Source organism: Astyanax mexicanus, chromosome 10 (genome assembly GCF_023375975.1).
Source record: "Astyanax mexicanus isolate ESR-SI-001 chromosome 10, AstMex3_surface, whole genome shotgun sequence".
Classification (NCBI taxonomy): domain Eukaryota; kingdom Metazoa; phylum Chordata; class Actinopteri; order Characiformes; family Acestrorhamphidae; genus Astyanax; species Astyanax mexicanus.
The window spans coordinates 35,068-51,610 of NC_064417.1; the positions used below are offsets into that span (position 1 = coordinate 35,068).

Sequence of the window (16,543 nt, forward strand, 5' to 3'; positions counted from 1 at the left end):
CTAGGGCGCAGAAAACATATCTCTGAAAATGTTTCATTGTTTTTTTATTAATTCAATTAGATCTTAATGCATTATTATTAGTTATATTATATATATATATATATATATATATATATATATATATATATATATATATATATATATATATATCATTTTCATTCCTTTTAATATACTGAGTAATTGTAAGCTCATTTACATTTGCATTTGTAATACATTAATTCATTTATAATTAAATCATACAAATAAAATGAAATAACTTAAGCCTGATTCATGGAAATTAATTTGAACAAAATAACCCAGTCTCAAAAAGACCAGTTCACTGAGGTACCCCCTTTGTGGAATTATCCCTTTATTTATATAAATGTAATATTATGTATCAATTTGGCACCTAAATTCACACCAAAAAAAATTCAACACATTCATTTAAATTAATGACATCAGTTTAATGAAAGAACATGACCTGTGCTGGATAGAAAAACGTTTATTGACAGTAAGCAAATTGTACTTATTTAAGAGCTTTACCATTTGTTTATACACTTTATAATTATTGTTTTGCTTACAAGTTAATTGTGAATCAAGCATATCCACAGACACTGCCGTCCACTGCAATCCTTTCTTCCATACTTTTGAACACTGGTGCAGTATTTAAACATCACTTTATGTGGACCCATCAACGCACATATCACTTCAATTTGAAGCAATGAAGTAACTGTACACAGCAGAATAAAAAAAGACATTGATCATAAGGGCACATTTCAATCAGTTTTGGATCATATCCTTTATAATTAACAAATCACAACAAAAGCAAATCAACAGAAAGACATAAAAGAAATGTGTAAAACAACCATGTAAAAGAAAGCAGGAAAAGTAAGGATTTGGAACAGATACACGTCTCACACTTTCTATGCAAGGCATAAGAAGATGTTGTACCTGTGACAGTTAAACTTATTTTACAGGTGGAAGGGCACATTGATCAGGGGTAGGAATGGGGTTCACGGAGTTTGCTGGACTAACGGAAGAGGGAAGGCAATCCAGCTGCTGGAGAAGTGCTACAGTGAACCCGGATACCTTTACAAACTGGAACGGACAGACCCTTTTCAGAAAGCCTCAGCAAATTCAAGCACAGGCTTGAGAAAACAATGTCAAGTGTCAGTCTTCAAGTCATACATATTGTTTCTTCTGTGCTTGAGAGGCGAAGCCTTTCGCCTTCTCTTTAGCAGCAAGCGCCGTTTCTCTGGCCCTCTCAGTCGCCGTCTCTGCCAGCGTCCGTGTAGGAGTTTCACCTGCATAACAGTTAAATGTAGCTTAGCAAAAGATAGCATTAAAACCAATCTAATAACTTAGAATGTCCCCTTATTCATACAATACCACACATGAAGAACTGGAATTCTTACCCTGCATTTTGGCCAAGACATATTCAAATCCTTTCATAGTCTTTGTGACACTGCTCTTAAATCTCGCCAGGCCAAATTCCTGTAGAGAAAACAGAGGCCATTTAGAGAAATGAAAATTCATGCTGTTGCCAAGAAATGCTGAAGGTTAACTGAAGTAATTTAAGCACAGACTAAACAGCTGCTCAGCTGTCAGCAGACCACATATACACTCTCATGACCAGTCTGTACTGGTTGTGCTATTTATAGTACCCGCTGGTAATTTTATAGGTTATAACAGTAATACAGCACAAAATGACAGACAGTGCCGGCACCATGTTACTCAAAACCCCCAGGATTTTCCTGTGTTTCCACACTAACGACCGCCCTTTAGCCCACTGACCTGAACTGCTCTGGAAAGGCCGTAGAGGCTGGAGGAGATCCAAGCCTCTCTCTTGATCTCTGTCCAGTTGCTATTGTCAGGGTTCACTCTGTACACACAGCGCTCCTCCACAGACTGCAGGCAGAAAAGCATAAACAAGTTACAACTGCAAACAAAACTAGCTGGTGCAAAACTAAACAGGGGATTTTACCACAAAAATTCAGAAAAGTATAATTAACATGTTTTATTAAGTGGGTTTTTATTGTTCTTTGGCTATGAATCTGAATCTTTGGCCTGGGTGATGGAAGGCGTCCAAAAAGGCTCTCATTATTAAGCCATTTCAATTACAAAAATCCATTACAGATGTAAACAACCAAGACACTTGTCATTGTAATGCATGGCTTATGTTAGAACTGAAGCATCATCAGCAAAATCACTTAATTTTAAATAATTAATTTCTTGTTTAGCAAAATCTAAAATTAATATAATTAAAATATAGAATTTTCATTGAAATGATAAATGTGATAATATACAGTTCTAAGCTCTGCTACACTGAACACATGATCAACACCTGTTTCTGCATTTTGGTTTTAATTTAGACCTACATTTTAACACTAGATTTTAATACTGCTTTCATATTGCTTAGCCAACACAGTTATGTCAAGTCAGTGTTATTTTCACAGTAGCACAATAAAAATGTACACCATTCATCTGAAATCAACAATCCCTTCAGTCCTGTTTACCTCAGTTAGAGATCCTTTGTTAGTGTGGTTTATCACATTTAATAGTTTAACCATTTCAGATCTTTTTAGAAACTATTTAAATCAAATTAAAGAAATTAAACTTAGCACAGTTTATTTTTTTCACACAAACTAAAACTTTTACACATTTACTTTCACTAACAGCAGCAAGTAAAATGATTTGCCTGATTAGAAACTACACAAAAAATGTAATAAAAAAATAATATCATCATGTTAAGTATGAAAGATTATTAGCATATATTTTTAGAATATGCCAATCCTAATGCATTTTGTACGAATACCAAAACATTGTGATAAATACTGTGACTATCTTTATATATCGTACTATAATTTTTTAACCATATCGCTCAGCCCTATAAGTAAATGACATACATCACAAGTGCTGATTTGTTAAATCAATATCAGAATATATCTTTTACCAACCAAAATTAAGAAATATGTTGTGATATTATGATTTTTCTATCACATGGTTTAGTCATATACAAGCCAATAACTTCATTCACTGTATTACCATAAGGGCTCGGCAACCAAACTAAGAATTTAGCCCGAATACAACAGAAAACAATACAAGACTAACAGAAAGGTTTTTAACAGATTCAGTGCAGCTCACCATAACACGTGCATGGCTGATATTCCATGTGAGAGTGACCATTGTTCTGTTGTTAGAATCCACTACAGAGTCCTCAATGATGTAGGCCTTGCGTGCCATGTGACTGGGCAAGAACTTCTCTGCCCAGCGTGGTGCTCGGCTGGTTTTGGTCAAGAGGCGTCTGGAAAGGAGACGGTTATCAGGAGTCACCTCCCGAAAGACAATGTCTTCAGTCAAAACATGATTACTGAGGAGAAGGAGAAAAAAAGGGATTATGTGAGAAAACTGTCTTACTTCTACATGATGATCCAAGTCACCTTTGGTATATCACTAAACAGTTCACTGAAAAAGCTTCGGTTTTACCTGTAAGGGTTTGGGTATCTTTGCCAGAATGCTGCAAATACTTGGTCCCATGTTCCTTTAAGAAATCCTACACAGCTGAAATACTTCACCATTGTTCCCAATTAAACCACATAGGCGAAGAACTGCAGGCAGAACACACATTTCACTGATGATTAGACATGTTAACTTAGCAAAATGAAATGATCAATATAACTGTATATTTTCAAGCTAGCTGAAGTGCTACAGTTGGTGTAAGTCTGTGGATAGTTCCACCATTCTCCAGACTGGGGTTTAATTTCACAGCTGAGCAGCACATGAGCCTTAACCTCACACTCACCTACTGGTGTAACATGATTCAAACACTGGATAGAAGCATTAGACAAATGCTGTAAATGTGCAACACTTTTCTGATCAAGATAATGCGTTGCTGGAAGGCGGATTTACTAGTAGAAACTCTCATTTCAGATATCAGGTCTGAAATATTTACTAGTAATAATGCCTGAATTTACAGATTTATTATCCATTGTGATTAATCATATTACCTGGATTACATAGTATTTATTTTAATTTATTAACATAGAATTTCATTCACTTATCTATCATAAAATTGTATTTGTAATTAAAAACTGCAGTAATAGATGTACAGAATTATCTTTTTACTACTAAACATTGTAGTTCACATTTCTGGTCAAAATTACAATGAAAATAGAAGAACCATTTCTACTAGAAAAAAGTAACTGTAGATCTGTAACTGGACATTTACTAGTAAAAATAAAAGAGTAAAATAACCAATCAAAATTACATTAAAGATGTTCTGACCTGGTAATATGAGTAGTCAGAACGGATTTAGTTATCTGGTATTATTACATAATACCAGATACATAAATAACCCAGATATAAAAAAAACACTCAATATAAATAACCCTAAAATAAAAAACAATATAAATACCGCAAATATAAACACCGCTTATATAAATAAAGTTAATATAAACAGCTGCTGTCCTTGAGTTTCAGACTCTGTCCCTTATCGCAGCGCGCTAGCTTTAGCATTAGCATTACCGTGTCCTCCAGGTACAGAGCAGGCTAGGCTAGCGGCTAACCACTAAATGAAAACACAGAATTACTTCTTTACAAAGTAACTGAAACTGGGGTCTGGAGAAGCAGCGGACTCGTGCGGGCGGTCAGATATTTACCGGGCTGCAGGAAAAGCGGTTTTACTGCGGATTCTTTATCATTTCTCCTCCGCCCTCCTCCTGCGCGCTCACACCACGAGAAAGACTTACTTCCGGCCAGAGAGCAGCTGATGCAGGGCTGACCCCGCCCCTCAGCAGGGTGCGTCCGTATTTCCACTCCCTATAAACTACACCTTACTCCCTATTCTCTACCCCTACCCCCTTCTCCATATTTCCTACCTCTAATCCTTATCTTCAACTCTCTAATCCCTTTCCCCTACTCCCTATCCCCTACTCTCTACCCCCCCCCCCCCACTCCCCATCCACTTCTTCCTATTCTCTATTCTCTACCCCCTACTCCATGTTTCCTACCCCTAATCCTTATCCTCTAGGACCCCTAGTCGCTAATCCCTTTCCCCTACTCTCTACCTCCTATTCCCTACCCACTTCTCCCCATCCCCTACTGCCTACACTATATTCTCTGCCCCTTTCTCCGTACTCCCTACCCCCTACTCCCTAATCCCTACCCCCTATTACCTACCACTTACCCCTAACCCCTAATCTTCTGATTGGTGGAGAGAATGTTTTGGGTGCTTTAGAATAAAACAACTGACTGGCTGAGGCAGAGCAGCTCATCTCATATAAAATAGTGGAAAGAACCTATACTTTTGTTCAATAGAGAACACGTGTTTTATTTCTAAATTAAGGTATTATTCCATATTTTAAAGGATGGTTCGCAAACCTAGGACTGAAAAGTGGCTCTAAATCTCATGAAGTGATGTTGAAAGGGTAACACCTAACATGATGTTAAACATTACCAATACTCATACTAATACTAATATGATTAAAGTGGCAAAATGTTGGCATACATTTTTAGTTGTAAAACCTGCAAGTTGCCACTGTCTTACTTTATTCAGTTAGTGCCCTAGAGTGGCTATAAATGCCCCACAAAGACTAATGTATAATAATGTATGTAAAGTATGCTTTTGAAAATAAAAAAGTGATATTTAAAAGAAATCTGGAATTTATATTAATTTAAATGTAATGCGTTTACAGATAAAACTATTTTACAAGAAGATTGCTACTAGAGTTACCTTGCAGCCTCTCGTTAATTCCAGCAGGGGGCAGAATGTTCTCACATTTTACCCTGAATCAGCTCCTCCTACAGATATACAACATATCATTGTAACAAATCTTCAACTGAAGGCAAATAAAAAATAAACATTAAATTGTACATGTTGATATTTATAATATAACAAGAGTAATCGCAACCCAGTAAATGACATGACTGGATCTGACTTTTAGTTTCAAGCACGATATAGGAGAAAACACACACACACACACACACAAATAAGAACAGAAATTAAGTGAAAATGATGCAAAAAAGGTTCTTGGGCCTGTAATCATTCTCCTTTAATCGTTTTTAGCATCATAAACATTCCTCATGTGACAAATCTGTATAATTATGACTTGTGGGTAGATTCTGAATCTTATAACATGTGGTTAGGTTTTCCTGTCGCTGACAAGCTGTCCTCAAATCTTGTAATCTTTAATACACAGGTGACTTCCAGCACCAGTTAGCATTATGAGTGGTAATTCTTTTTTAGTAACAGATACAATGACAAACATCAACATAGCCAATGTTTTCTGGATGCCGTTATGCCGCTGTTTGAAATGCAGAGAAATAACAAATTAAGCACTTTCTGGCCTCCTCTTATCATTTAAATGTTATCCATCTGCTACAGAAGGCTGGGTGCTCCAATACTGGACTTGGGTGATTAAGCTATTAAACAGGCCTCGTCTGTCATCAGAGCAATTTTAATCATGTAGCTTTCTCATGTAAATTTTAATTTACCTCCATTCAAATCAGAACAACACAATGAAACTCTCGCATCTTTTAGTTTCATCTTTGCACTTCCATTATAATAACTAGACTGACAAGCACTGATTATAAACTGTTATTAGCTAAATGTAGTACCTTATACATAATAAAACACATGCAATCTGCTGAATATATCTGAATACGAAAAGCAAATAAGGTCAGGGTTATGAGGATCACAGCAGGTTCTACACTCCTAGAGGGTCCTTCTTGGTTTATGAGCAATATGGAGGGTCAGACTGCGGTTGCGGGATGCCCATCATTGTATCCGTTGACCATCAGTCCTCGCAAAGACCGGGTTCGGAAGGAGCCCTCGGGGTGGATAGTGTCTGGTTTATGTTCACAGCGGAAGAACATGAGGAAGCCGTTCCTGTAGTTCTTGTTCATCCAGCCATAGAGCAGCGGGTTGGTGAAGGTGGAGCACATGGCCACGATGTGAAACAAGGTGTAAAGAAGCTTGTACTCTTTGAACTTGAGGACCAGGTCAAGGTCACTGGCCAGCTGGAACACGTGAAAGGGAAGCCAGCACACAGCAAAGACCACAACCACCAGGGCCAGCATCTTGGTTGTCTTTTTGCGTCGGCTGATGTTGTCGTTACGGTTGGATGGACTGACATGGTTCTTCAGCTTGACCCAGATGCACACGTAAGCATAGCTTATTATCCCTAGTGGAAAAACATACTGCAGAAGAAGCATGGAAATGCTGTAGATGATGGCGTCCCGATTGGTGCCATGGGGCCACTTTTCAGAGCACACGGCGATCCGTAAGTTAATGTATGGGATTTCCTCGTAACGGTATTCCCTGAAGATAGCCAGAGGCCCAGCCAGGATGGCTGCGAAGGCCCAAGTCAGGGTGATGATGATAAAACTAGTACACCTGGTGAGCCGCTGGCCCAAGTGGAACACGATGCACCTGTAGCGTTCAAGAGCGATGACTGTGAGGGTCAGTATGGACACATGGACGCTTAGAGCTTGGGCGTAAGGCACCATGTGACACATCACTGCCCCAAACTTCCACTCATCTAGTAAAGTGTATGCCAGTGTGAAGGGTAAGCACATAGTGTCCACCATCAAGTCGGCCAAAGCAAGGTTGGCAATGAAGTAGTTGGTAACAGTGCGCATGTTTCTGTAGAGAACGATCATGTAAATGACCAAGGCGTTTCCCATCAGGCCAAGCAAGATTATAAGTGTATAAGCTGTTATAAGGGCAATCTGAACGCTCAGGTGCTTTGTGATGTCATCCACAAACACAGGTTTATGAAGATCCATGGTGTCATTGCCCAGGTTGTGGTCTTCTCCTCCTCCACAGGCTACTTCACTCGTGCCGTTTGCTGGATCCGACGGGCCCATGATGTTCTAAAAGTCTTCTCAGATCAGTCCAAGAACTTTCAGCGTGTACCTGTTGCAGAAAATAAAGTCACTGTTATTTTATAAAAAATATATATTTTCTTGAGCTTGCAAGAGTATAGAGTTGTGTATGAAATCATTAACTGGTTTTCTATACATGGATTAAGTCTAGTTTTGGATTGAAGATTGGTCTAATAAACAAGCCCTATAATTAGGCTGCGTCCGAAATCGCGTACTTCCATACTAAACAGTATGCAAAAGCAGTATGCGAGATCGGGTAGTGTGTCCGAATGCGCAGTAGGCGAGTTTGAGTACGCGAAAAGTTCCCGGATGACGTACTGCACCGGGAGACATTTTTAAGTATACAAGCCCAGCACACTTCACCCGCTAATATTTCCCACAATCCACCGGGAGCCGCGCTGAGCTGAGTGACCCGTCAGTGAGCGGCGGAGCGGCGGGGGAGAGGAGTGGAGAGAGAGAGAAGTTTATGAGGTGAGGAGATTCAGATATATAAACTGTTTTGGTTGTTTGTGATATCAGGCTGTAAATGAAAGATTTATGAGGGTTAGTTTAAGTTAAAGTAGCGAGTTATAGGGGTGTGGGTTTGTTATTAATGCTGTTGCAGACAGAACATCTTTATTTTCGTATCTGAACTGCTTTACTGAGCAGCGTTAGCCCTGTGCTACTGAGATCAGTTAGCTTAGCTAGAGTTATCAAACTTATCACAACTCTTTATTAATCTTCTGTTCTACAACACCAGCGTTTACTAACTCACTACAGCCCTGTATACTGCTGCAGTGCTGAAGAGCTGGGGCAGTTTTAACTTAATACTGATCAGTCTGTATAAACTCATCTGAGGAAAAAGGCTGCTGATATCAGAGAGGCTTTTCAACAGACAGACAGACTGGTTGCCAAAAATCACATTAATAAATTATAACCAAAATCTGACCATTTCATTTAGTTTTATTAAATAGCTAGCTAACCAGCCAGGATGGTAAGACTTTTATGTTGTTCAGAATTTATATTATATTTGTTTAATGACCAAGCTAAACTGTTTTAATCTGTGTGTGTTTCAGATTCAACTATCCTTCCTACTCGAGAGGATGAAGATGAAGAGAGGGAGAAAAAAAAAAATGAACAATGAATAAAAAAAATAAATAAAGCTACTTTAAAGACTTGTCATTCTTGTATTTTGTGAGAAATGTATTTGTGTAAATATGCAAGTGAGGGAAAAATTATATTAAATAAAATAACTAAAATATTTTTTTATTGCCAAATATGATTCCCAGTTTTCCAGAAACTGACTGGTTCTAGCATATTTTATTTACATCAGTAATGCATATATGTTGCCTTTATGTTTAATGCAGTCAGTAAAAGATAATGTATAACAATAAGGATCATGTGTTTAAATATTTAGGCTAGAAAAGGAAATTCTGAGGTGAAATGGAAAGGCAGGAATTAATTAACATTTTGGTATTTATCTTTGAAACTTTTTGATAATTGTTTTGTTGCATAAGCTAGTATTATTAATATACTTCATGAATAATAAACAGTCTGTTCATATTTATTATTAAATATTTCATATTTGAGGAAATATTAATTTTAAGTTTTATTTACAGTCAGTGTTTATTAAATAGGACAGTTTGGGGGTTTATTTATTAATAAGAGCTGATTAATGAGGGGATTTTAATTAAATTAATTAGGGTAAAGCTCTGTAAAGTGTGCCGCTGGTTAGGAGGGGTGAGAGGTGAAAGGGCGTCAGAGGTAAGATGGTGGATGTAGTGCGTCCGAGGCTGCGTGCGTACTGCGGTCTGGCGTACTGAAAAAGCGTACTGCTTTGCTCGACAAGCAGTGCGTACTCACCCCAATCCAGTACGTACTGCTTAAGTACGCGATTTCGGACGCAGCCTTAGTTGAGATATGCTGTTGAAATTACTTAATTAATGTATCCTATATAACAGTAATGTAAAAATGTAAACTACTGCAAGTACAATGAGAGCCTTAAAAGTGCATCTGGCTCTGCTTCTGGTCTATACTGCGCAGAATCTGGTTGCTTTTCATGGCTTCATTTTTTGGACTGGAAATGACAGGCATAAATGTCTCTACATTTTTTACAACAAAAAGTCCACCTCCAGGAAGAACAATGTTAACATGACTGAATTTAAAGATGGGCGTGTCTGTGTTAAGGTTAATTCTGCAGTGACCTTCAATCTGTCAGTAGGAATCACTGAATGGAGCAGCAAAATACGTGTGTATTTTGTTCACCCCTCCCACACGTGCTGAACATTCTTCGTCTTGTGAAATGGATCATGACCCGAACAAAGGACTATATTGCCATTTAAGCCGATTACCCGACTTCAAATATAATAATGTCCTGCTGCAGGGTCCACTGCTGAGGGGGGAGCAGAATATTGGCAATAAGCAGCTTGATATTTGGTCTCTGGTCATCAGGGACTTGAAAACAAATCTAGGGGACTTGGGTGGCCTTTTAAAGTATAGATCAGACAGTCTTTCAAAAGGCTTTCTCTTTGTTGGTTTTTACAGCAATTATAGGCACGTGTGTGATTATTAGGCTGTCAGAACTATTTAATAGAGCCTTCGTAAAATACCTGGGGCCCACTGTATATATTTATGAAAAGCACTTGTGCTTCCATTTGTTGTTACGCAGCAGGTCATTTCGAAGCAATTACGATGTCTCATTTAAAACCAGCCGAAGAGCACTTTGTAAGAAAGTCTTGTAACGTCGCAAATGTTTTCAATCTTGTGTAAAACAGGTTCCCGCTTTTCTCCTCTATAGCAGACAGAGATTACTTCTTATTGCAGTGCTCTGTCAGCAGCCAGCCAGCAATAAACGATTAAGCTAAAACTTAGTGCACCCTTTGTAGCTTTGTTGTCATATGGTTGCTTCTGTGTCAACTGAGGATAGTATCAATAAAAGAAATGACTTATTTAAGTATCTCTCTGAACTTTAAATTCCCGCTTCTTCTAGGCCTTTTGAAGAGGATCCTTCTGAGATGCAGCACAGTTTGCTGAAAGGTCATCTCCTTAGTGACAGACGGTCTTTGCATCGAGAAAAGAAGTGTCCATTCATTTTACCTGGTCATTGAAAACATCTACACATATGAAGACGTGAAGTGGCAATCTGAATCACTCACGTCTTCAAGGGCTTGGTGGAACAGAAAGGTGAAATTACTATACAGTTATTACATTGGGAAAATGGTTTCATTTAGGTAGCACTTTAGCATTGCGATAACAGCAACATCGTTTGTGTAAGTCTTGCAGAGATAAGCATCAACCTGGAAAATTGCATCCTGAGGGCAGATGTCTCTGGAACAAAATGAATCTCTAGGTTTGTGTGCGTTTGGGGATGTGTGCATGTAAAGCAATAAACAGTTAGCATGGAAATAAGAGCAGTGTCTAATGTGATTGGCTTCCTCTCCTGAATGGTTCAACATGTACATGATTCTTAACGCTGGGTTTCACTTGTCACTGTGCTCCTTACAGTGCTAAATAACCCTGATATTAGAGGAAATATTATTGAAAGTGTAGCACTTCTCACCTTTTAAATTTCAGCTAAATTTATCTTTCAACTTCATATCATATTCAAAAGTCTCTTGAGGAAAATTTCAGTCAGGCCATTTTAGTCTTTTCCTCCGTTTATTACAGCTTTGACCCTGCAGATGGTTCTAGTCTGTCTCTCATCACTAATCACTGACACCGTGTTGATATGTTGAATCACTCAGTGCTGCAAATGATGATTTCTTGGCAAGTAAAGTTATGAGAACTCTTGGTTTATTTATGCTTTTTTTTAACAAAAAGGTTTTTGTAAAATGTTTCTACAACACTCTACAACTTCTATTTTTTTAGGAAAGAAAAATATTCCATATAGAACCAGTATAACTTAAATGAATAATCTCAAATCATCAAAGGTTTCTGGCCAGGATAAGTTGTTATTCATATAAAAGGAAATTTGTAAAGAATATTTTAAATGGTTGTGTATAGAATACAATTTATTTGTTTATAGTTCTTTATAGGACGTATTTGGCTTACAGTGTATGTTTGAAAACTGGTTCTTTGGTATTCATGCTTCTGCCCTTGTAGAAATTGGAAAATACCACAGCTCTGTTTATTCTGCCTCACCATCAGCAGCCAGAGCCTAAGATGCACGGCCAATTGTGCTCTCTTAGACTCTGGCCGCTGAGGCCATGGGTAGATATCATGCCTCTTTAAGTGCATTGGCTGATCAGAAATCAAAAAGAGGCGGTGGCTAAATTCACTGGTATCAAAGGAGGCTTGTACTTGTCCTTACCATCCTAGTGTTGAGAATACTGTAAGTAATGGGGGAAGTCATAGTAAGTGGGCAGTTTAAATAGCTCAGCTAAAACATATACAACGTATTTGTAAATACTGCATATTTGTAGATGGTTTGCTAAATAAGAATCTACTTTTGTTACAAGTTAAAGAACATCTTTAATTATGCATACTACTACATATACAACCTTTATCTTAAAATATATTATATACATTTAATTTACTTACAACCCCTACCATACCAGAAAACCACTAAAGAGAAATTATGGTGTGTATACTTTTTTAACTGCTTTAACTTAATCATGAGAAATTACACTTCGAAGGAGGTTTAAAAATGCACAACTGGTTCTTTACATCAAAAAATGGTTCTTCTATGTGATGGCAAATCGTTTTTAAAATCATTCTATATTGAGACAAACTGATTCCACCTCTTGCCTACAAGTAAGATAACCCCTTTTCTGTATTATATAGAACTCTTTTGTGCAATTATGCATTAAAATGATAAAAAAAATACCATATTCGTAATATTGTATCATGTTACCATTGGTGTGTAATTTAATTCCATATAAGAACATACATGGGTTGTCTGTGTGGAAGTGGTCACATGGTTTGTGGACGGATGACTATGATGATTATACACTGCCTGGCCAAAAAAAAGTTGCCACCAAAAAAAAAAAGGTCACACTGTAATATTTGGTTGGAGCGCCTGTCTGTGGCTTTGTTTTAATAAGCTTCTGCAACGTCAGAAGTATTTCAATCCAGTGTTGCATTAATTTATTAATTTTTTTACCAAGATCTTGCAGCAGCATTAATGATGGTAGAGTCTGACCAACCACTGCACAAAGCAGCACTTTTCCATCCAGCACATCCCAAAGATTCTCAATGAGGTTAAAGTCTGGACTCTGGACTAGTAAACAATCCACACTGAAAAAAATGTGGAGTAGGATTTACTTAAAAAAACCTTGTACACGTTTTACACACAGAAATACTAAGTAAATTTAACATAGCATTTTTTTAAGTAAAATTTACTTGCATCTCCTTACAGTTTTTATTAGTAATACCAAAGTAATATTTACCACTGAAAGCAAGTATTTTTTTACTTAGTTACATTTTGATTAAAATTTCTGGTAAAAAACTAGTACACATATTACACTAAAAACTCCAAGTATTTTGTTAATAATGGGCACTGCTTAAAACACCTCCCTGAAAAATGAAGACACACAATATCCACAAAATATAATTTTATTTTTAAACACAAAACACACAGAAAAATTATGGGCATTTTGTAAGAGTACTGCTTAACTGGTTAACTGCTTAACAAATGTCCACTTGACCTGTCTTAGTTTTATCTTCTATCCCAATTTAGCTTAGCTCTTGCTCTATACAATTAAGAGAAGTAATCCAGAAACAATTGATCACAGAATGATATAAAATGAACTCAAACATCTCACGAGACAATATTCAACCACATATGAGGAACACTGCTTTCTAGTGAGGGCCATAGACTACACAGTAAGCTCGGCTAGCCTCGTGGTAACTGAGGCAAGCAGTTAATGCTAGTGAGGGCCATAGACTACACAGTAAGCTCGGCTAGCCTCGTGGTAACTGAGGAGTTAGCAAATGCTAACGGGAGTCATATAATACACAGTAAACATGGCTAGCCTCATGGTAACTGAGAGGAGGTAGCTAATGCTAGCGGGAGAATAGACTAGGGCACTTTGTCATAAAGCTGGGGGGTTAGCTAAATGCTATCCGGAGAAATTAGCAAACAATAGCGGTGGCCAGGCGCCGAGTTAATTAGCCGCGGTAGCTAACGCTAACACGATACCGGGGCGGCTCATATTACACACAACACACTTATACCCATATCAACACTCTTATACCCATATCACATTATACACTTCAACATTTACTTATTTCCCACCTGGATAAAAGGATGAAGAAAGACGCGTTCAGCAATCATCTGACAGGCAGTACCTGTTATCCCAGAGCCACACTCTAGCGCCCCGCATTAAGTTGGGGCGTGTCTAACGTCTGACGTCACACGAGCGTTCTTTTGGCAACATTTTACTTGAATTTCTTTAGTTAATGTAATGATGACAACATTTCAGTAATTTTTACTACAGTTACTACAGTTAAATTTACTGAATGTATTTAACTAAATGGGAAGACACACAATTACGCAGAAACTCCAAGTATTACACTGAATTATACATTACATTTTTGAGTAATTCTCAGAATTGATGTTTTCATGTAGAAATTACTTTAATTGTCCTTGTTGTATTTACAAAGTCAAAAAATCATTTTTTACAGTGCATGTGTGAAAATTGTGATCTCATGCTCCCTGAATTCCAATTTCACAATTTCAGCCCCATGAATCCTGACATTATCATCTTGGAATATGAAGAAAAAAATCCATTAATGGAATAACCTGGTCTATATTCAGTATATTCAGGTAGTCAGCTGACCTCATTCTTTCAGCACATACTGTTACTGAACCTAAACCTGCAGACCAACTTTTAATCTTCATGAGGTAGAGTTATCTGAAATAGTTTTAGTTTAGCATCATGAAGGAGTTCCTGGAGGTGCCAAACAATAGATTTCTAAAGGGCAGATAAGGGTTCAGAAAGCTTTAACCCTTTAGCTTTTCTGTGTACAGTTGGGCATCTATCCACTAGTAAAAAACACAAAGAAAGAAGCAGACAGTAGCTTCTACCTGTTCAAAAGCCTTTTCCTTTCTTCCATAGTGCCACTTCACAGATAATAAAGCTGGACGTTAAGAACGTTAAATCAATGTTAATTTCTCCATCCACAATGCATTGAAACAACTCAATGTCAGAATTGATTTATTTGTGCACATAGATTTTACATTAATTCAACGTTATGGTTTTAATCGTACAGTTTGTATTAAAAAATATGCATATCTTATTTGTATTATATTATTTTATACTGTACTGCAGTGTAGAAAGGGATATTTAAATTATTATTATTATTTGTGGGATTCACATTTCATTTTGATTACAATTCTCTTGTAAACAGGCCAAATGTTAAGAAAAACATCTCGTTTTGTGGAAAATATGTCTGGCTAGGGTTTGTGAGTGTAATATTCTAATATTAACATGATTTTGATACACGCAGTAATTAACAGTGTTGTTTCATTTTCAGGTAAATAAACGCTCTGAAAGTTTTAAAAGGTAAAGCTGGAATCAGCTCTGTAAATCCAGATAAAGATGTTAATGAGTCTCGCGCTGCTGCAGAGCTGTAGAACTCGATATAAAACCCAGTAAAAAAGACTCACCTTTACCGGGAGAGCCGGGGCTGAGGGCAGGTCCGGACACCGGGGCTTCTTCTTCCCGCATCCCTGCATCCATCCATCCTCCTCCTCTTCCTGCTGCTGCTGCTGAGCAGCACGAGCCGCCGCGCGCCCTCACTACTCATCCAATACAGCAGCAGCGCGAGGAGCAGCAGCGCGAGGAGCAACAGCGCGAGGAGCAGCAGCGCGAGGAGAAGGAGTATAAGAAGAGTAGGAGTAGCAGGAGGAGCAGGTCTGGTGGCGAAGAGCGAATCCAGCAACTCACAGCGCTGAGAAACAGCGTTTATTAGCAAAAGACGCTACATTTCCCCTCGACACTGTCCACCTGTCTATCCACCTGTCTGTCTGTTTACCCGCCTGTCTGTCTTCTGCAGGAGAAAAGCAGGAGTTCAGATTCGCCTCCTGCTGTTGATCAGCAGCTCTTTGCTCAGATGTTGAGACGCTTCACCTCCATAATACGTCCTTATAATATCAGTAATTAAATTATGTAAAACTCTCCTGATCCGCCTCAGTTCTGGGGGTGAGCTCGTGCTGCTTCACTGACGCTTCATATATTTTCTGCATGATTAATGGAAACATTACGAAAAAGGTCCTTCAAAGAGGTTTAGTAAAAGAGTCTGGATTTTTCACAGTGGGAATGAAGTGATCAAGCTTCTGTGCTTAAAGAATAATTACACATTATTTCATTTCATTAATAATAAGTTAAATTTAATGTGTTTATAAAACACTCTAGATGTTTTAACTGGTGACCAGATTTGTTTTAGACCAACCTGGGATATGTTTTTTTTTTAAGTTGATGGTTTGGCAACATGCATGATCAACCCGACCAAACTGATCGACCAGCATGACCAGAAGGACCAGTTTGGCTGACCAGCATGACCAAGTTGGTTTACCAAGAAGACCAGTATTACCAAGCTGGTTAACCAGGATGACCAAATTTGGGAAACAAAACCAGTATAACCAATCTGGCCAAACAGCTGATTAGCATCACCAACCAAAATAAAATTTACATACACTACGCTGGTCAAGAGCTAGTTAGCCAACTAGCTTACCAGCAATAAAAAACCTTTTCATCTG

At 37.9% G+C, this 16,543-nt stretch overlaps 2 protein-coding genes across 2 annotated transcripts; both read right to left on the reverse strand.

Annotated features, from left to right (window-relative positions):
• Positions 1-422: 422 nt before the first annotated feature.
• Positions 423-4,752, reverse strand: prelid1a (PRELI domain containing 1a). The gene is made up of 6 exons (XM_007240705.4): positions 4,638-4,752; positions 3,466-3,587; positions 3,124-3,349; positions 1,774-1,887; positions 1,395-1,473; positions 423-1,283 (listed from the first exon to the last, which is right to left on the reverse strand). The coding sequence occupies exons 2-6, from the start codon at positions 3,555-3,557 to the stop codon at positions 1,162-1,164; spliced, it is 633 nt and encodes a 210-aa protein (XP_007240767.3). The 5' UTR covers positions 3,558-3,587; positions 4,638-4,752; the 3' UTR covers positions 423-1,161.
• Positions 4,753-6,012: 1,260 nt separating this feature from the next.
• Positions 6,013-15,624, reverse strand: npy7r (neuropeptide Y receptor Y7). The gene is made up of 2 exons (XM_007240706.4): positions 15,452-15,624; positions 6,013-7,894 (listed from the first exon to the last, which is right to left on the reverse strand). Exon 2 carries the CDS (start codon positions 7,843-7,845, stop codon positions 6,730-6,732), a length of 1,116 nt encoding a protein of 371 aa, XP_007240768.2. The 5' UTR covers positions 7,846-7,894; positions 15,452-15,624; the 3' UTR covers positions 6,013-6,729.
• Positions 15,625-16,543: the final 919 nt, after the last annotated feature.

Excerpts from the sequence above, each read along its gene's own strand:
- prelid1a (XM_007240705.4), bottom strand. The coding sequence starts at position 3,557 with ATGGTGAAGTATTTCAGCTGTGTAGGATTTCTTAAAGGAACATGGGAC. Across the intron at positions 1,474-1,773 it reads GCCTTTCCAGAGCAGTTCAG|GAATTTGGCCTGGCGAGATT; the intron begins GTCAGTGGGCTA and ends TTTTCTCTACAG. Across the intron at positions 1,284-1,394 it reads TGTCTTGGCCAAAATGCAGG|GTGAAACTCCTACACGGACG; the intron begins GTAAGAATTCCA and ends ACTGTTATGCAG.
- npy7r (XM_007240706.4), bottom strand. The coding sequence starts at position 7,845 with ATGGGCCCGTCGGATCCAGCAAACGGCACGAGTGAAGTAGCCTGTGGA.